The 21,893-nt window shown below is 39.0% G+C and overlaps 1 protein-coding gene across 2 annotated transcripts in view; it reads right to left on the bottom strand.

Moving 5' to 3' along the window:
* The window catches only part of hdac11 (histone deacetylase 11), a 44,818-nt gene that overhangs the window by 4,962 nt on the left and 17,963 nt on the right, over positions 1-21,893 (bottom strand). For both annotated transcript variants that reach the window (XM_030421027.1, XM_030421026.1), the window contains 5 exons: positions 21,397-21,439; positions 17,606-17,682; positions 17,318-17,380; positions 2,598-2,694; positions 1,251-1,429 (listed from right to left, as the gene is read on the bottom strand). In XM_030421027.1, the coding sequence (XP_030276887.1) occupies positions 1,251-1,429; positions 2,598-2,694; positions 17,318-17,380; positions 17,606-17,682; positions 21,397-21,439 (459 nt within the window). The remainder of the gene's footprint in view (positions 1-1,250; positions 1,430-2,597; positions 2,695-17,317; positions 17,381-17,605; positions 17,683-21,396; positions 21,440-21,893) is intronic.

Here is a 21,893-nt window from a genome sequence, read left to right as displayed (position 1 = left end):
CTTTTGTATGGAACGATTTGCTCTGCAACACACACCACTGTATCATCCCCGTTAACACATTCAGCAGATTTACCTTACCTGTTCCAATTTTTTTCTGGTGTTTGGAAAATCTCTGCACACAGGAAGCAATAAATCCAAATTCGGCTTATGTGGATCAACTCTGTTTACTTTCAAATTTCCTGACAAATTGCTCACGTGACCTGAGCCAGCTGAGCCTGCCCCTTCTCGACAGTTGTTCCAGATTGGTGTCACTTTTATCACTGTACCTACTGCCAAATTGTAAATAAACAAAAATCCAATGGCAATTTGCCATGTTTTTGCCTAGATGATGTTAAACCCGAATCTCTGTAGCTCGGCCCTATGGTTTGTGTATTGTTCAAAACTTAATTATTTTCCCTTCTGTTCACATGCAAATTTGTCCTGAGATCAGAGTTTTATAACATTGTTAAGGGCAGATTATCAATTAAGAAATAAAAATAAAATCCAGGCCTAGTTAGATTGTTGTTGTTTGACATGTTCTCCTTCTTACAATGTTGTTTTTATTTGTCTATATCAGTGTGAATGGACAGTAACAGCAATCACTCATTTTCTGAATTCATGAATTTTCTGTAGGCCAGATGGGACACTTTAGTGGGCTGGATGTGGCCCATGAGCTGCCAGATAACTGCCATAGTAGGAGTTGTTATAGCTTTTAGTTGACATAGAAAAGATGCAAGGAGGCTAAGAGAGATCATGCAACAAAAGTTGAAACTATAACTCAGGAGGCTGAAAGATAACGTACCTGAGTTTGTTACCAAGTTGTAAAATATTCATACTTTCTTTAGATTATAAAAGTTGTTGGTAAGTGAAGCACTATTTGAGAACATTTTAGACATAAGCTATTCTTGTTCTCAGTACAAAACATGACACACTGTGTTTGAAAAAAAGTACAAGCTGGTGTACATAAAAAGACATGGCAGAAATTAACTAGCACTCTCGGAAAGGGTTTTGGTGACAAACATCTCATTACTGACCTTAGCAATATCTTGCATGTGTAACAGCTAGAAGAAGCTAAATATTATGTAACTTTGTAGAAACCTGATGAAACATAACTTGAGGATTCAGGGTGATTAGATGTTTTATTTCCAATTGCAACACTGGTGATATTGTCAGGACAGGTGTATTTGATAGAAATCATGTCACTACATGCTGATCAATACTCACTTCTGAAACACATTTACATTGAGTGTGTGACCAAGCAGCTACAGCACCTGTGGTGATATGGAGAGTCCTCCTAGCGGGTCCCCGTCCAAGATGTCTGTCCCTGCGTTGTAGACGATGATGTCAGGTCGGACCTCATTCAGCGCTCCTTCAGAGTGGAGCTCCACCTTCTGAAGGTACTCTGAGTCTTCCGTGCCCCAATCCAGCTCCACCTTCCGCTTTATGGCTCCTAGGAGATACAGAGACACGGAGACTTAAAGGGTGCATTATGGATAACACACTGATCATCTTCCCACAGCCACAGAACATAGCTGCCATCAACGAACTAACCAACCAGTATAAAATAGCAGCAGTTTTGGTGAGCTGAATCCATAGGCCTCATATATACAGTCATAAGCTAGTAATTGCTGCAGAATTTGACACAACAGGAAGTCTCTTAACAAAGGCTTACAAAATGACTTTCTGATAACTGGATTCAAATGGAATGTTCAGGTACAGTAGAAAATGGTGCTTCTCTAACTATATAATACCAATATATGTAAATGTGCACCGGCACCTTAATCAATTAGTATGCACATGTCCAAAAGCTAATACAAATGATGAAAAAGGTTAATTAGGAGACCTTTATGTTGGAAAATTCAAACAGAATTAAGCTGCAAAAGCAAGGATGAACAACGCAGTAGCATGTAGAACAGGGTTCTTGGTGTTTTTCAAGTTTTTCCAGAACACTTGACAGAAAAAAAGTGTCCAAAAATTGTCAGCTTTGGTCTTTAAAGGCACAAGGAAATAAATGTGTCTTGGAGGGAAAATATGAAGCAGAAGGAGACTGTATGGTTTTTATCTTAAACAAGCCAGAATGTGCTTTTACTTCACTTTCTTAAGGGGAGAGATAATTATAAAATGTCCTAAATTCAATTAATTGCAAAGTAGAAGAAGTCAGCTGGAGGACAACCTCCAGCCACACGTCAGGAGCAGAGTTGAGCTGATTTTGTCACCAGAATGCTTCACATTCAAATAAATGACAATAATAGAACAGCAAGAACAGGTCTAAAGATATTGAAATAACATATTTCAGAATTCAAAGGTAAAAGAAAGTAGGGCTTTCAAGTGATTAAAAACATGTATCTAATTGATTACAAGCTTTGTGATTAATTAATCAAAATTAATTGCACATACCAATATTTGCTTTAAGTATTTAAAAATCTTGATGCAAAATGTATTTACTTTGATGGTACGAAAATTTCCTGTTACATAAATTACACAAAATGGTGCTCCTGGTCACCGAACCATGATTAACGCATTATTTTTCTGTAATTAATTTAATTAAAATGAAACCCTTATATAGACAGCCCTAAAATAAAACATTCAAGAAGAAAAGTGTTGGTGCTTTCACTCACTTTTAGCATATCCGTCACCAGGATAGATGTAGCGATTATACATATCCATGATGAACACTCGCTTATCGTCCAAAAAGTCACGCTCATGTCCATTTCCCTGTAACAAAGTGGGTTTAGTCGAAAGAAATACCAAAAGATATTGACGTTGTCTCAGCTACTTTCCAACATCAACTAAATGAAGCTTTGCATCATGCAGGACACAGAAGTAAAACTCCTCAGCTGTAATCAACTGACAGCCTGTAGAATGGATCATTGTTACCAATAAGTCACACACCAATCACAGACATTTTTACCACAAGGTGGTCCATTAAAATATGGTTATGTCCTCAATCATATCCCTACGACTCAATGCTGCCACCAGCGCCAAGCATAACTATTTCCATTTGTTGCAATAAATAGTTAAACATATGTTGAAAGTGTTCCTGGCTGAGCTGAATGAAGTAATTGTTTTTTCACCTTTGATGATGTCTCATGCATGAGTAATATGTGTGTATATATGCATAATACATAGCAGGCAGTGACTCACAGCAGTTTGACACTCCACTACATCCCATGACTGTGCCAAGATCCACAAAGGTGTCACCCATTCGTTTACCAGAGACACACCGCACTGACTGACAGCACCACATCAGGGGTAAATAGGCTTGTCATCTGTAGGTATTCAATTTAAAAAATACTAAGAAAGTAATGGCTACTCCATCGCTTTTCTTTTCCTGTCCTCCATTTGTCACCCTAAGTGTCTTGCTGCTGTCAGGAGGAGATTGGGCAGTGTGTCAAGTCTAGTATAACTGAATGAAAAGGAGGATGTTTGGGAATAACAGAACAGTTTAGTGTCAGCTGAACATCATGCCCAACTGATTGTAAAATCACACATTTGAAGTAAAGACCATGTAATATGATGCTTAGCTCAGATAGTAAGAATCTACATTTTGAGAACTCCACTTATTTTGGTTGTTGTTGTTGTTTTTTTGGCAAAGCGATCACACTGCTGGAGGACAACTTGAATGTAATAATGAATAAGTGTTTCATAATCACCACCTCACCAATAAACACCAAGTTTTCTGTGTAAAAAAAGCCCCGAACATGGTCTTTATCTTCCTCTCAGTTGTGACCATGATGTACTGTACTGATCAGTAGCTCATTTCCATGCATTAACATTTATAAGGCACTTTGCATTGACCATTAAAGGTTAAATGTAGAAGTGGAGAGGGCGGGATAAAGGGCACAGTTAATTGCAGCTCAGTGTCTTTGCTCTTATATTCAATTCACCCATCAAATTTTTGTACATGTTCACATTAATTTTTTTGTGTGTTAATAGTTGTAAAATAGCCTAAAAGACTTGGCTTAATGCATCCCTTAACAAAGGCTTTCAGTTTAATACATGCATAGAGAAGAAATACATTAGAAACACTTGACATGATGTGTAGCAACAGATTTAAGTGGTTTAAATGCCGCATTTAATATGTAAAGGTTTACAAAACTTTCATAATCGTAACAACTTGCTTTGTTTTACATTTTTAGAACTTCATAACAGCTGAACAATTTACAAGTTTGTCTTTGAATTGTCAGAACATTGAGCATGTAAATTCCGTATATGAAGATCAGATGATTGTGAGTTAAATATACATTCATTGGCCACTTGATTGGGTACAGTATATGGAGCCAGATCAAGGCCATGTTTATGCAGTTTTATGTGAAAAACACGTTTGATTGAAAAAAATAAAATTCTAAACTGAAAGTTCAAGTTTTGATCTTGAATTATAAAAAAATCCAAAACTTTTTCAAAATAAATAAAAATGTAGGAAAATGTTAATTTTATTCTAAATATAATTTGATTTAATAATTTTAATTAAGTTCTTTTTAATACATTTTATCTATGTATAATTTTATATTTGAAGTTGAATTTTTTTGAGTTGCAGATTTTACATTTTCAGATTCAAGTCTTATTTTTTGCATTGAAAAGTATTTTTTTTGGTTTCAGTTTATCTTTTTTTCAGTTAAAACTCAGTTAAACATTTCTTTTTCTTTTTTTTATTGATATCAACAGACCTTTTGGCCTTGACCTGGCTCCATATGTTTTGGGTGCGTCAAAATGCCTTTAACTAGTTAAACAGCAAATAATCTTGGCACAAAATTAGACGCACCTGTAATATATTAAACACTGGTCTTCGCTGATGGACAGGGAGGTGGTCCTCTGCTGCTGGGCCCTCTGGCCGACCACAATCATCTGTCCCATCAACAACTCTGTTTAACTGCATATCAGGAAATACACTGATATTTAACTGAGAAGGAGCAGGAGGATGATGAGAGCTGCTGCGCACCCCTCTGTGTGTAAAAGTGATGAGCAGATCAGGCGGGACAGGTCATAAAAATTATTATTTGATTAATAGCTAAGGGGACGCAGGTGGGTAGAATATGTAATTAATGAGGGAATATTAATGACATCACCTTCAGTGACATCACCAGCAGCAGTGATGCTCTACATTAAGAAAGCCACTTACACATTTGCGCATTAGGAACATCACCTATAACCCATAATCTTCACTGACTTTTCAAAACTCCTGATTCATTGACAGGATCTGTTAGTATTTCATGTTGATTTAAGTTACACATGTCTATACATCAGAAGTTCATACACACAGTTCAGTCTATGACTCATCAACTTCTGTGTTTGTTTTCAGAAACTAGTGCAGTGCCCGTAGGAAATATGTATTCCTATAGAAAAGTGGGAGGTTAAGTAGCTTTTTCATGGATGGCCGAATGAGCCTTTGTTTGAAGGTGGGACGTCATGTTAGGTTTGTTGTGAAATCCGATATCCCAGGGTATAATTGGCCGTTTTTGACTATTTTTGATTTTGCCATTATATTTCACTTTAAAAACTATTTACTTGGTGTCATTATTTTCAACACAACCTCACATGTGTGACTGTACAGTTATTTTTTTATTTTGACATACTGTATTAACACAATGGACCTAAAATCACAAAAAAAACATAAAATCCGATTTGAAAAAGTAAGATTTTTGAGTAAGAAGTTTAACAAACCAATTTTATTACTTATAATGCAAATATAAATTGTTGTTTGCTAAATATGTGCATACATTTTTAAAATTTACAAAGCTTTATGTAACTATTTACATTGAAATACAGGCAATGCTCAGGTCTGCCTGAGCTCCTTCCAGCTGAATGAAGAGCTGCACTGCCTGCTCAACATTCAGCAGTCTCCTCATTGTTTTGACTCATTAAACAAAAAAACTACTCCCCTACACACTTAACACACTACATAACACACTAACTATACACTCCAAACACGCTAAATGTAACAAATCTCAACTCTCAATATCACTGTCTCTATCGCTGTCTCTACACCGACCGTTGTTGCCTGTCATTCATCCGCCTCCATCCCTCACACAACTTCCCGTTCCTCAACAACCAAACTTGCTGCTTGGACACTTTCATGACAAAAGCCTGTTTTTACCATTTCTTCCTGCACCACACACAAAGCAAACGTGATGGCAATGTTCGCGAAAAAGCGTGGCAGACATTATTTACCCCAAGTCCGGTTTTGGACGTGCCGGTGCTTCCGGTTCGTCGACTCGGGAGATGGGCCGTGTGGGTGGGCTAGCGGCTAGCAGCTAGCTACACACGAACATCCACAGATTCTGATTCCACTTTGTTGTCCGCGCATCTCTGGATCTCCTCAGACCCGAACAGACTCGGTCCGGACTTGTTTAGTCTCATTAAACCACAACAGTCAGTTTAGATGCATAGAACAGAGCGGGACCAAACCGCCAGCAAAATCCCGGTCTTGCTTGCACCGCTGCAGGTATAAATCTGCTTGTTTCTTAAGGTATGTCGTGGGCTAGAGCTCTGCAGTGATTGGCTCTGGTGCGCACATGGCTACGGTGTGCAGTGATTGGCTCTGGTGCGCACATGACTGTGGTGGCTCTGGTGCACAATGCTCGCGGAATTTGTAAAGCATTTATGAAATAATTTATTAACGGTATCATTGCAGTCCAAACAAATGCGATGTTGCACACCCTTGAACAACGCAGCAGCCATGTTGAAAGTCTCATGTCAGTCTGATCCTGATCCGCAGAGATATTTGAGGCACAGATACACACACACAGACAGACAGAGATTACTTGCTTTTATAGAGAAATAGGATTTCATTCGTTTTCCTTATTTGCGCGAATAATATTATTATTATGCGCCATATTTCATTGCACATATAACCATTTAACATTAAACACAATTCTAGTACATTATTGTTTTTTTATATATAAATAACACATTTTATTGGGCACTGACTGAATTTCAAGATCATTGCCAGTACATCTCTAGTCAATATAAAGTGTATAGATCACTATTTAGTATCAGTTTTTAACTGTACTCTATAGCTAAACCAAAAAACTTACATTGATCTCAGGGCTCATTCAGGCTTACTTGAGACAATGACTAATTCAGCATGTTCGTGAATGCTCTGCCCTGCCTCTAGCAGACAGCCTGGGACGATAAATCAGCTCATATGCTGCTTGAGCTCCTGCTGCCTGCAGTCTTATTAGTCTTATCCTCTCCCCCGCACACTGTACAAGAAAATATTGCTGTTTCACTGCCATTTGTAAGTGTCAGCCAAAAGCCTTCACTGCTGGCTTCCTTCAGTTTTTAAAAACAGATATCCACCCTTACCGAGTTCAAACATCTGTATTAAATATTAGAACCATCTATCACAATTTAACAAAAAAATTAAACAGACAGAACAACTCCAGCTTACAATAACAGAAGACTGTCTTTTTTTATATAAAAGGAATGTTGTTTGTCCACTGGTAAGAAGGAAGTGATCAACAAGGTTCCTTCAAAATGCTACACATATACAACATTTTGCATTTTGCATTATCTATTAATATTAATTTATTGACATGACTGATGTATGTAACGGTTCATTAGCTAACTACATGATTTACACACAGACAGATGTTAGATCATTTTTTTAAATTTCTGCACTCTGATATTTTTCTATTCATAAAAAACTCATTTAAAATCACTTCATTCAGGTTTTGCTCTGTTTCCACTTTCATTTTGTGTCCAGCCACCACCACCATGACCTGAAATGTGGTCATACAGGAAAAGTACATTCTATTTTGCTCATGGCATCAATGCCAGCCAAGCAGAACAAAGATTTATAACAGTAAGCATCTCTACAATCAACGGCAGTTGGTACTCTCTTTACAGCTACCTGAAGGCAGCAGGTGTGGGTTCCTCTGCTTTGAGTAATGCCTGTCACTACCATTTTACATTAACACAGCACATCTTCAGCTCTACATTTTAAATTGCAATATGAACAGACATGTTGCTTTGATTAGCTACAGGTCCAGCCGAAATATCTGAGTAATCGCTTGTGAAAAACACCTTAGATTTTGAGCAAGTAATCCATAAAAAATAAACAAGTGGTGTTTAAATTATTTTTCTCTGACATGGACTATGGGATAGTTCCCATTAAGCTGCTCATAATCAGGATTTAATGGACTCCATGTTGTTTAATAAAGGAAATCTCAGAGGACATCATCCCTTACATGTGTAACAGTCAGATCTAATTGAACTATTTCGAAAATCATTACAGAAATAGATGAAATTCTAAATTTTGCTTTTATCTTATTTGTTATAACCATGGTGGCATCGAACTGCAGATGGTAACTTTATGGATAATTGTGATAACAAATAAAATTGATCAATATTATGCACAGAGTACATGGCGACTGTAGGATCTTTCACAAACAGAGGTACGTTTCCTCTGAGGAAAACACTCTACAGGATTCACTAGCTGTCAGCACATCATGAAAGTGGATGTGGGGTTCCCCAATGGTCAATTTTAGGTCCACTTCTTTTTAATCTTTACATGCTTCCTCTTGGGGATGTCATCAGGAGGCACAGCATCATCTTCCATAGTTACGCTGATGATACACAACTGTACATTGCCGTGTCTCCTGATGACACAGAGCAAATTGATGCCCTTTTTAACTGCATTGTAGACATCAAGTCATGGATGGCAGTGAATTTCCTACAGCTCAACCAGGACAAAACTGAGGTTTTAGTTATCGGTCCTGAAGGCCAGAGAGAGAAACTTTTTCCAAAACTACAAGATCTTAAACCAACACAATCAGTAAAAAATCTGGGCGTGATTTTTGATTCTGAGCTGAATTTTATTCCACAAATCAGGAATATGACAAAAATAGGTTTTTATCATCTTAAGAACATAGCCAGAGTCCACCCGTTTCTCTCCCAGGCCAGTACGGAGGTGCTAATGCATGCTTTTATCTCTTGTCGCTTAGATTATTGTAATGCCCTACTTTCTGGTCTTCCCAAAAAGAGTACTCTAAATCTCCAATTATTACAAAATTCAGCCGCACGCGTGCTGACGAGGACCAGAGGGCGGGAGCACATTACACCAGTTTTAGAGTCACTGCATTGGCTCCCTGTCCGCTTAAGGATCGATTTTAAGGTTCTTTTACTGGTTTTTAAATGTCTAAACGGCCTTGCGCCCTCCTACTTATCTGACCTGCTTTTACCATATCAACCCTTGCGGACCCTGAGGTCCTCTGGCACTGGCCTTTTAACCATACCAAAACCAAGAACTAAAACCCACGGTGAGGCGGCATTTAGCCACTATGGCCCCTGCTTGTGGAACAACCTGCCGGAGAACCTCAGGTCTGAAGAGACTGTTGATATTTTTAAGGGAAGGTTAAAGACACACCTTTTTAATCAGGCTTTTAACTAATATTTTAAATTCTTATTCCATTCTTATGTGGTTCTATCATATTTTATGTTGTTGCTTTTATCTTGTTTTTTTTAAAAAAAAAGATTTTATTCTTAAATAACTTTATTTTTATATATCTTCGGTACTATTTTTTTTGTTTTTTTTTATTATCTTACGTATTTATATCCTTTTAACTGTTCACTCCATTTACTTATCTTTTGTCGGGGTTTTTATCTTATCTTATGTCTTTAGTTTTTAAGGTTTAACTCCAGAGTTTCCTCAGGGGGGTCCTCCACACTGGGAGCTATGTCCGGGTTGCTGCTGGGGGTGCTGTCCTTGGGTCCCTTCGGCCCGGCCAGCTGTTGTCTGTCGGGGCCCCCTGTGGCACAGCCTGTGACTCCTCCCAGTGTGGACGGCCCCAAAGGTGGCGTTTCCTCAATCCTCAGTGCCTTGCCATGTCTCCTTATTGCCAGTAGTAAGAGTGTGCAGTAGGGCTGCACGATCCTGGAAAAAATGTGAATCACTATTTTTTTGTTTAGAATTGAGATCACGATTCTCTGGCACGATTTGTTTACACAAAATGTTTATTGTACTGATGAACTTGAACAAAACTTTGCTTTGGCAGAGGCATACTACTATGCCTCTGCCAAAGCAATGTTTTTTTTGTTTTGTACGTTGTAAGTTCTATCATTGGATGAGAAATGATTTTTACAAATGTAAAAAAAAAAAAATTAGGGCATCCTTTAATACCTCATGTTGTACAGGGGCTGTATCTTTGGCTAGGTGATATGTGATAGCTGCTGTGATCGGCTTTCTAAAACGGAGGCATAATACTCCTCCTTTTCCAAAAGCCACCTCAGAGGAAGGCGTAAACATGTGACGTGACGTGAAGCTCGAAGTTGGGCTGTGAACAGTTGACGACGAATTTGTCTTCAAAATAAGAGCTTTACATTGCACCCCATTGGAGTTTAGAACTGGGTTCTTAGCGGGGGGCTTTTAATTTGAAAGTAGCGACCGTTCCTAGCTTGTCGCTACAACAACAAGCTAACACAACCATACAGCTAGAGAGACGCTAACATCTCCCGGATTTCAGTGGCTGTCCAGTTGCTCATCTAGCAGGCGAGGCGGAAATAAGTGTACCCTCCGAGGCGACAAATCGGCGGACCAAAACAGACCCCCAACTTGCCGCCCTCTGTCTAAAACCTCGACCTAGCCGCCAAAAGGACGGGCAGATTGGCGGCTTGCTGCCCCGTCTAAAAACGGCTTCTCACTCACTCCTTCCAAACACTCAACTGCAGGCGGGCTTCCTCCACTGAATCACGTGTTGTAAAGACGCTTTACCACAGGTTGAGGGAGGAGGCAGCGGCAGTGCTGCATTTGGGGGCGCTTAAAAAATAATCCGGGAGGAAAATAGGAGCATTTGTTTGTGATTCAGCTCGAGATATAAAATGCATCAGAATTGCTGTGTGTAGAAATGAGATCACGTGTATGTGTGAATCGAGATCGCGATTTTTGAAAGATTTTTTGTGCAGCCCTAGTGTGCAGGTGTGTGTGTGTGTGTGTGTGTATGTATGTGTGCGTGTATATATTATGGAAGGTGGGAGGGAGGGGCTTTCTTTATTATTGTTCTATCTTTCTTGTGTAAAGCAGATTGTGCTACATGTCCATGTATGAAAAGTGCTCTATAAATAAAGTTGATATGATTTGATTTGATCATGAAAGTGAGAGCTAAACACAGTCACAACACCGCATCACAGTGTGTAAAAAGTCAGTGTCTTGGGGAGGTGGTTAGCTTCCAAAACAGCTTGAGTGCTCTTTGACGCAGATGTTCATGTCTGTAGAAGTCTTATAAAAGACATTCCCTTGTTGTCCATTTTGATGTTGGTGTTGAAGAGTGCTGTGTTCAGACAAACATTAGCACTGCATAAAAAACAATCCTAATTTCTTTTCCTGGGTAGATTAGTTTGTAGCATGAACAGGGAAATTGAGTTAGTTACCTGGCAACAACAGGGATAAAGGATCTCTGCTTTGCAGTGTTTTGGTGTCCTTCAAATTTAAATTAGAATCCCCCAAAGGTAAGTTGCTCAGAGGTCCACTGACTGTCAGTGCGTTTATATGACACCCGAGAAAACCAAATTATTGGGTTATTCCGAATATGATCGGATTTTTAAGATGAATGTATACACCTTAGTCTGACTAAAATCAGACCGGATCGGATTTCTCATAGTTGGATTAAAACACCTAGATTATTTGATTGATAGTAGCATTACTTGTGCATGTATACATTCTCGAAGATTGGATCGGATTTTGCGTTCTGCGCAGACTCGATATTTTCAAGGACAGGGGCGGCAGCGTCTTTCCTCCGAAATAACCGCGAGCAAGAGCGCCACTGTGCATCTAGTTTCTGTAATTATTAGAGATGCACCGATCGATCGGCAACCGATCGCAATCGGCCGATAATGCCCCTATCGGTTTTGATCAGAGTTCTCAAAATAGATCACATCAGGCCGATCAGATGACGTTTAAGTATAAAGACAGTGCATTAACTGCATGCGGGGAGGGAATTTCATGGCCGCCGTTGCCCTGCACTTTGGCCTTGATGCCCCGTGAAAAAAAAACTCATCGTATGGCCACAGTGGCCTCTGTGCCCCTGGCCCGGCCCCAGTCAGCTTAGCGAGCTTGCCCTGAATTACAGCCACCTGAGTGCACAGTAGTCACTCACAGTAACTTCAGTGAGTCCGCGGTTCGCGCAGGTGGAGTCTCATCATCACGATGATCTCACGTGAAAGCCTCTCAAACAGCAGCAGCGTCTCAAAACAGAAGTACGAAACTTACAGCACAGCGAGCGAGCGCAGCCGGTCAATAACTTCATTATTATTCAGAGTGTAGTGTCACCAAAATCACTCCACACATCAGTGGTCTCCTGCTGGTTATTCTACAATTTTTTGTTTGGAAAAAATGTGCTTTGCCATAATTTTGGGGAATTTCTATTGGGAGAAATATTCAATAACACTAATATTCAGTGTGGTGTCACAAAAATCACCTCACCCTAACCCTACTTAACAAAAACTACTTTCTAATGTAACTTTAACTTGATTTTGGTATAAAAAAAATGTTTTAATACACAATCCATGTCTTATTATAAATTAGGATGTTATGGTATCAGTCTGAAAGGTAAATCAACACATTTTACCCAGTGGCCTTTGTGCCCTGTCATGTGGCCTTGGTGCCCCTGAAAAAAAAAACTGAGGGCCAAATGGACTTGCCCCTAAAATGACAAAATTCCCACCCTGACTGCATGCATTCCCACTAGTAAGCTACAGTTACTCTATGTAAGCTGAGTCCAAGTGGTCTCTAAGAGAGTCTCTAAAATGTGAAATATTGCACATTGCCTCAGCCTGCAATAAAACGGTGGTCAATTCATGATACTTTCTCATCTCCTAATTTTTATACTTAATAATACAATGTCAATGTTGTGTAGGAAGAATCATTAATTAAATATATGAAAGTTACACAAGACAACAATATAGAAGAATTTATGGATTTGACGCTGTGATCGGTGATCGGCAATATCGGGATCGGCAGATACTGCTTTCGGTAACCGGTGATCGGTGATCGGCCCCAAAAATCCTGATCGGTGCATCTCTAGTAATTATCATGTACACTCATATATGGGTATGACATGCTCCGGCCAATAATTAGATTTTCTCACAGGCATGTATACTCGGACAATTGCAGTTGTCTGATTGAGTAGCATAGTCGAACTATGGCTGTAATCTGACTAAGCTGTGCATGTGAACGTACTGTGTGAGTGCTACAGAATACGATCGACATTATTCAAATACTCATCAAACTATTCAATGAGCCTTTAAAATAGCAGTGACTCAGCATTTTCTTTAATTTTTAACTCATCCATACGTTAATTAAGTTGACAAATATTAGAAACACTGATATAATGCAGGGTAATACATCAGCACCATCTCTGAGGTGCTCTTTACACAAACAATACGTATAAGTTATGTTTGTTTTGTTCACACAATGTCGATGTACAGGTCAACTATCACTGTCCGTCTTCACCTCGTAAAAGTGTTACTTTTACCGGTGGATGGTCTATAAATCTGTATTTGACTCACTGATACAATCATCCACGGGTGCCTTATCACACACAAACACAGCTCGCACTGCTCAAACAGCTCATGACAGACAGCTAGCATTATGCCTCCACGGCAGGGCTCCGTCAAGCTTGTTATAAAGTGAACCTAAAATGGATCATTATTGTTTGCTGTTGATTTGGTGAATAAGCAACACAGCTGTCTGTGCCATAATCTCTATTTATGTGAGGACAAGAGCACTTTAAGTGTCCTGTTCCAGGGCTGTAATTAGGATTTTACTGCCTATCCCCCAATATTTCTCTCAGCCCAATTATCTGGTGAGAGGGGCACTCCATGCCTTTATGTAGATTTGCTCTTTTGTTCCCCTATATGAATTATTTACTCAGTATCTGTATCGATCCCGTGCTCGTGTCATTGAGTAAAGGTGCATCATTGCCTATGAGCCATAGCTCAAATTGAATATTTATGTGCCTTTTTTCTAGAATATAGCCATGGACCTTGGGAACTTGAGAAATCATCAATGTTTACACAGTTTTCAGGGTTAATTGGTGGTGGATACAAGTCATCATGTTGAAAACACAAAGTAAGACCAAAATATGATAATCAGACTTTCAAAAATGTTGAGTCATGTTCGGTGGAGCTGGGGGTGGGTGACCGGATAAGAAGTAGCAAACAAGAAGTACATACAGTACCATATAAAATAGGGATGCACCAATCAATCTGCAGAACATTGCTATTGGCCGATGCACCTTGTTGACTGTTAACATCAACTTTGTGCTAGCACATTGATGAGCTACTGACTGATGACATCCCTGCCATCATATTTTAAGTACTAAACATGTTTCATTGAGTAGCTAGTTATACAGCAGGCCTTTTCAAAATGATGTATCATCATGACAAAATGGGGTCCTGGAGACATATATTGTAGCAGTAACTACTACAGAGGCAATTTTAAGTACTTTATCAAGTGTCTATCTGCCTGTGGAAAGATTTTGGCAGAGCAAAAGTGTCACAAATGTGCAAGATACAGTCAGAGATTAAAGATGGATGTACTCAGACCACCAAGTACAGAGTACTTATGTAATAATGTAGTAATGAAGACAGTGGCAGGTGTTAGAACTGGTGTGATCCCATCGTAAAATGGTCTCTAGTATTAAAGGTTGTTCCTTAAATCTGTATGATCAAATTTATGCTATCTCAAAGGCAGTTGGTGTGTCACGATTTTGCTTCTAAATAAAAAAAATCATCAAGATTAACATTTGCAAATTTAATTATTTAAATCAAAAGCAAAATCAGCAATACCACTTTGAAGAGATAATTTTACAGGAATCTGTTTGGATCCACTGATGATTAGCTGATATAGCAAACATGACTTCTGTGTCCTGCTTTAACTGACAGAAAGATTATTCATGTGACTGTAAATTCAAATTGGGATAAACTGAAGCCTGGTGTCAGATGATCATCACACTGATCTCATCTGTACTGTTTGTCTGGACAGAATCATCAAAGCCTTCTCTTTGTCTATTTTTTATGATAACAGTGTCAGACACGGTCCATCTGCCTTGGCTGAGCTCATCACTGAATGGGTCTGACAAAAATAAGCGCCTTTCACACATGAACTCCATACAATACCCAGAGAATCACAGAGGGCACCTGGTTAGGAGGCTACAGACAGCTCCGTAATGATCGCTGTTTTTTTGTTTACATCACGTGTGTTGACAAATTTGCATTGTCAGCAAAAGAGTGCAAAATGCTGCAACATTTTGGATCTGTGCAGCAGTCTGAGCAGGCCATTAAGAAGCATCAGAGACTGAGTTGGGAAATATTCTGGGCAGAGGTTTTGCAGAACTTTGACGATGAATAGTTAAAATGCCTTTTTCACATATCTTAGTGTAAAAAGGCAGTTTCGTCTACTCATTGCTGTCAATTCAGTCCGGACAATTGTCTGCTGTATTCACACATGTGGCTCAGTCGCAATTAGGACTAGGGAGCTGGCAGGGTAAACTGTGGAGCAATTAATGTAGACATTTGAGTTCAGACATACAGATCCTCTGGATAAATCCTGAGTTACAGTGCATGTGTGAAAGGGCTTTTTGCTCTTTGCTACTGCATCCCTCATGCATCCTTCTGAATCTCTCTTTATCACCACTTAGCAAATGCCAGCAATCTGACAATTCACAACATAACATATAAATGCCAGTGCATGGACCTTTAATGATTTGCTTAAATTACTATAAATCAATCCATCCGTCACACACACTCGCTGTAAACCACCCCAGTGCCTGCTGGAGGTCACGGACTGAGGAAGCCAAGAAAACCATGTAATCTTCAAAGAGCGGAGACACAATTCTGAGGTGCCTGAACCAGAACACCTTCCTCCTGCCCGCTGCACCATGAGGTCCTGTCCTTGAGTATCACAAACAGTAAATGAGACAAGGGACAACCCTAGCGGATATCAACACCCACTGGAAATGTGCTTGACTTAGTGCCAAGTATACTGACAGAGGTCTCACACATGGACTAGTACCCATACTCTTGCAGTATCCCCCATAGTACTCTCCCAGGTAACACTGTCATAGGCCTTCTCCAAGTCTACAAAACACATGGAGACCAGTTGGGCAAACTCCCTGATTCAGAGATGATAAGAAAGTCAAAAGTAGAGAGCTTTCTTTGTCACTACATGCAGAAAAGTAGCCACAATAACTTAATTTGAGAAAGAGTGACAGAAATGACAGTTTCAGATCCTTGACTGAGAGCAATGAAACACAATTGCTTGTACTTTCCTACAGAATCAAACATATCTCAGAGTTCTTCCGATCTGGATTTTCTCCTTTTTGAAACATTTTAAGTCATCTTAAATGTTCTTCTGATTTATCACTAGGGGATTTTGCAAGAACTCTTTTAATTTACTGTTAATGGGAGAGAGTGACAGACTCTGTCAGACTGTGTTGTTGTTATATTATTCATTACGACTATAAACCCTTGCACACCGAATGATTTTGTGGCTGCTCGGTCAATGTTCAATAAAGTTCAATAAATCTTATTTTTAAATCAGAATCTACAGGGCCCCATAAACAAGTAATTGTACAGAAAACATGTTAATGATGCCCCTTCATAGCTTTGGAGAAATTATTAGTTTTTCCAAGGCACAGAATGATAATTTAGGATGCAATGATTATAGATTTTGCTGGTGCGGTTATCGTCTCAGCAAAACACTTTTTGATCAGATTGTTTTACGGTTTCAAAATTTTAATGCAATAATTTATTTCAACACTATCAGATTAATTTATATCAAGCCTTGCAGCACATCAACATTAATTTGTAGGCTTTTGTGTTCAACAGCTGCTACCTTTTAAAGAAGAAAAAATACAGCACAAAACAACAAAAACAAATCATAACTAAACAAAATGTCAGGTTTGCGTTCATAAGAAAAATAATGTACCATGATGCCCATTTTTCGAGAGAGAGGACAGAAACACTTGGTGCAGCTGAACATTTATGGCAACAAATCTGGGATCACAGTTAATAGTTAAACAGTTAATTGCTGCGTCACTAGTGATAATGTATTCAAAGACATCTCAACCACATACACAGTGTCAACAAACACAAACATCCAATCATCTGACATACAGAAGATAACCCAGTGATAGTCAATTATTATTCAGAGCTGGTATATACAGCTGTTAACCAGTGGAGATATTTGTAGATACATTCCACTGAATATGACAGCAAGGGCAAATTTGGCCTTCAGGGTATCTCATAGATTAGAATGGTGGTGAAAAGGGGGCTGTCTTGTCATGAATGTCAGCTCCTGAGCAGTGATGCACATTGAACGGAGGTAATGGTAATGGCTCACCTGATGAGCATCCAGATCGATGATGGTGGCCCTGGAAATCCCTTCCACTCTTTCAAACAGAAACTGAGAGATGAATGGAGAAATATTAGCTTGACATATTCACAGTTCAGATTGCACTCGAAAACTGTGGGGGTGCCAAATCCCACAAAATGCCAATTTCTACATCATGTTGCTTTAACGTTACGTTAATCAAATATGAACTCTGAGTGAATAGAAAAATAGGCTTCTCCCTACTTTCGCCTATAGCCAGTGTTTGGATGTTTCCAAAGAGCTACAACGTCTACTTACTTTGATGGCCAGAGTGATGTCGGCGTAGGCACAAAAGCCCCCTCCCCTGTCACTGGAACAGTGGTGGAAGCCTCCTCCTAGGAAACAGAAAATCCACTGGCTCAGTGTCAGGGCCATTAGACAAATCCAGGAGGTCACTGCACATCTGAGAATTCTATTATTCTAAAGGAGCATAACTGGCCATTTAAAATAGGCTGTTATTGACTTTATTGTGATGGCTGCTGTTCCCCTGTGGTACAACAATGGGTATATTGATACCAGAATGGGACTGTCCATTTTCTCTTTCAATGTCTGAAGAGCTGCAATGTGCAAGGATGGAGGGACAGACTGTGAGGAGAGCTTCATATTAATTGAGATGATACCGACTCATTCAGGTTAAGAGTTATAGTCCCCTCTGCCCCACTATGCTCATGTTCACTAAACTACAGTGTAGACCAAAATATTAATAAGGCCAGTAAGGCGACGGGTAAAATATGATTATCATTTATTTCCTGGCTCCCAAAAACAGCCATTTATAAAGCGCCTACGCCCGCATAGTGTCAAGATACACAATATGCAGATGTCAGGCCAATTTGAATAGCATTTATATCTTTATTAAAATCCTGTTTATTTATGCAGAACAATCTTTCCCCCTGATTCATCGACAGGGTGTGTGAAGAAGCTTAGTAAGCAGCAGGTACAAAGTAAAACGTCTGATGCAGCTTTTTTGTTCCCTGCTTGGGGGGGGGGGGGGGGGGGGGGTCCAGACACTGACAGTAATGAGTCAGCAAAGAAAAGCAAATATTTGTGTGCAAAAACACCCAAGAAATGACGGTATCACCATAAATATGAAGAACATTTTACTGTTAGTATTACTCAATAACAGTGCTGTCAATAATATCAAAATATCCAAAAATATTGATACTGAATTTTTAAAACAGTTTCAATTTTCTTGTTCCAAAGTATAGATACTGACACCAGACATATCTTTTAAATAGCCATATATAGTGGACATTTAAACAGTATTAAGCCTGATGATGTGCGTGGTGTGCATGTGGTCAGTGCTTTTCAGTGGGCATTTCCTGACAGGTATAGCGAGTCAGTCAAAGCACTGAGATAAAATAACTTCGTCAAAGACTAAAGACAAAAATACCCAGAATTTTAGTTGACAGAAAACCTGACTACTAAATAAAAAACAGGATAAGACTAAATATGATAAAAACTGAGAACTGACTCTGATAACTGAGTGAGATGATGAATTGGAATCCACCATCACAATGGAGGGGACAAGCCACAATCCTAAATTTGCCTGCTTGTATCTGCAATCTTGCTCTTTCAGTCACTACAAGCTCATGAATATAGCTAGGGGTTGGAAGCTTTAATGAAAGTCTCTTAAGTGTAAATGTGGACAGTATAAATGCACTGATCCAAAGTCTTCACTCCTGAGTATCACTATCAGTACCACTCCAAATACTGATACTCCCTCAACAACTGAACATCCGATAATGCTTTACTTTCCATAAATTTACAAAGAGTCAAAAAGACACTACTTACTTGTAAATTGGTCACATGAGGCAGATTCCTGATGTGAGTATCAGGGCTGTAACCAGTCCATTAGATATATCGGTTTATTGGTTGGACTTTTTTTGTTGTCAGACAGCACAGAATGTTGGCACTCAATCCAGGCAGCAATTACATTTCCTTACACACATATATATTATAATATAATATAATTATATAATTATATGTGTGTATATATATATATATATATATATATATATATATATATATATATATATATATATATATATATATATATATATATATATATATATATATATGTGTATAAGCAGGAGAGGTTAGAGCTGCACCGGAGACAGCTGGCGCTTGCCGAGGCGCAGTTCAACCGTCCCTTCATCTCGGTTCCAATCATCCTTCCCCAGGATTCAGGTGCGGGGCATTTCTATTTTTTATCTGCATTACGCAATGTATCCCGTTCAATTTCATTAATCAATGTCCCTTCATTGCTCCTACCAAACTCTCCTCTGCCAGCCTTCTGCCCCACAGCTGAGTTGGCCCACATGAAGCTGTCGTGTGTGCCTCCTGGCCACCTGGCGATGATGTCAGTGATGAGGCCATTGTGGTCCACCACCACCTGGGTGTTGATGGCCGCGTGGTGCTTTCTGCCGATCGAGCACGGATCCACCAGGGAGGGATTGTGGATTGGAATGAGGGTGCCATCCACCACACCCGGGGGATCCCAGCCACTGCGTGGAACCCTTGGTGGACCTAGCGGACCTCGTCCCGTGTGGAGGGCATCTTTATGTGGGTCCGGGCATGGCGCAGGAGAATCGGTGTCACAGCTGCCACACTCCGTGACACCGATGCCTTGCTGATGCCCACCACCTCCAGGAAGCTCCCCACTGCGTAAAAACGCAGCACAGCCAGGAGCTGCACCTCCGGGCTGAGGGCAAAATTGCAGCAGGTTGCTCGGTCTGACAGCACGTCCAGTGGGGAGAAGTGCTGACGCACGTATGCATTTATGTAAACTGTCTGGCTTTTTGTATGTGTCGTGCTATAAACTCATATATGCAGATGTGTGTGGAAAACTTAAACGTGTAATTCAATAAAAAGTTTTTTTTTTCTTCTCTACTATTAGCCTGTTTCTTGCACCAGTGGTCCGCAGGATATAAATTTCCCTGACGCGGCTTGATCACTGAGCATTTGGTCGCTAAGAAGGCTGTTAAGAGTGGGTCAGCTCGATCTTACATTTCCTTCTTAGTGAAAGATCCTCTTAAGCTAAGAGCGACTCTGGGAAACACATCCTTCTTTCACAGCGTTCTTAAGAGCGCTCCTAAGAAGATCTTAGCACTTAAGAGCTTCTTCACGAATCTGGGAAACGCGGCCAATATCACGATACAGCGATTCTGCGATAATCGACATATTGCAAGAAATTTCATCCACTGATACATCATGATATCTGTGTCACTGAAGAAATTCTGAATTTATTGACTGCACTGAATCCATTTCACAGGAATTACAAAACATTGTCAATCAATTTCACATGAATGACAGCCAAGTAAACAAAGAGTATATTGCACAGTGTCTCTTCTTAACACACACACTGACTACAGCTATCATTAAATATCTATATGTGTGGTTTTCAGAGCTACCTAAACCATTTTTTTAATTTTATTTGGTTGTATACCTATGTTTGAATAAAGATAAAGCTGTCCTCCGAAGAGGGTGGGTTTTTTTTTTTATTACATTTTAAATATGATATTTGCAACCAGTGTATCGATAAGACGAAATATCGCGATATATAATCGTAGTATCGATAATTTTGGCACACCCCGAATATATAAGATATATACATATATATACATACAATACAGATATATAGAATACAAGTAACATAGAATAGATAATATACATATATAGATATTAAGAGAGATAGAAAGAAATGATTATATAAGATAAGATATAGACATATAGACAGAGAGACAGAGACAGAGACGATAGAGAGATAGAGAGAGAGAGATATAGAGAGAGAGATGAGAGAGAGAGAGATAGACAGAGACATATAGACTATATATATATAATATATATATATATATATATATATAACTATAACTATATATATATATAACTATAACTATATATATATATAGATATATATATACATATGCAAAATGTTGTTTTAAATAAAATGACTGAGAAGGAGACAATCTCACATACTGGAATTGCATGTTTACCAGCTGCAGCAGGATTGGTTGTCTGTTTATGGGTATCTGCACTAGAAACTCTCTTACCAACATTTATAGCCCATCCTCGGTCAACAGCCAGTTTTCCTGCCTGTGGAAGACAAAATAATTAGTCCAATTTTAAATATGAACATAGAAAAATGTATGAATATGACCCATTCTGAGTAAAAGAAAATGTCCTTTACCAGATTAATCAGAATATTTAGCATCAATCACCAGGTAGCTCACCAATAACTGATTCATGATTATTAAATAATGACAAAAAGAAAACAAAAAAGAAAGGCTTAGAGATATATCTTGCACACTGATCTGGGTAAAACACCTAGAATAATAAGTGCTCACCACAGCTTTTGTTAGTTTTTCCAATTAAAAAACCTAACCTCCAGCCATGTGTGGCCACACACATAGCTATTACATTTACATACAGACAACAAAAACATTATATATTTCCTTCTGGGGGTCTTTTCTGGGAGTGTTTCTTTTCAGCAGCTATTCAGTTAAAAATTAAATGTTATCACTTATTTTTATTTTACATGTGTTCATGT

The sequence above is a fragment of the Sparus aurata genome, chromosome 6 (genome assembly GCF_900880675.1).
Source record: "Sparus aurata chromosome 6, fSpaAur1.1, whole genome shotgun sequence".
Taxonomy (NCBI): Eukaryota; Metazoa; Chordata; class Actinopteri; order Spariformes; family Sparidae; genus Sparus; species Sparus aurata.
This window is presented reverse-complemented; position numbering and strand designations above follow the sequence as displayed.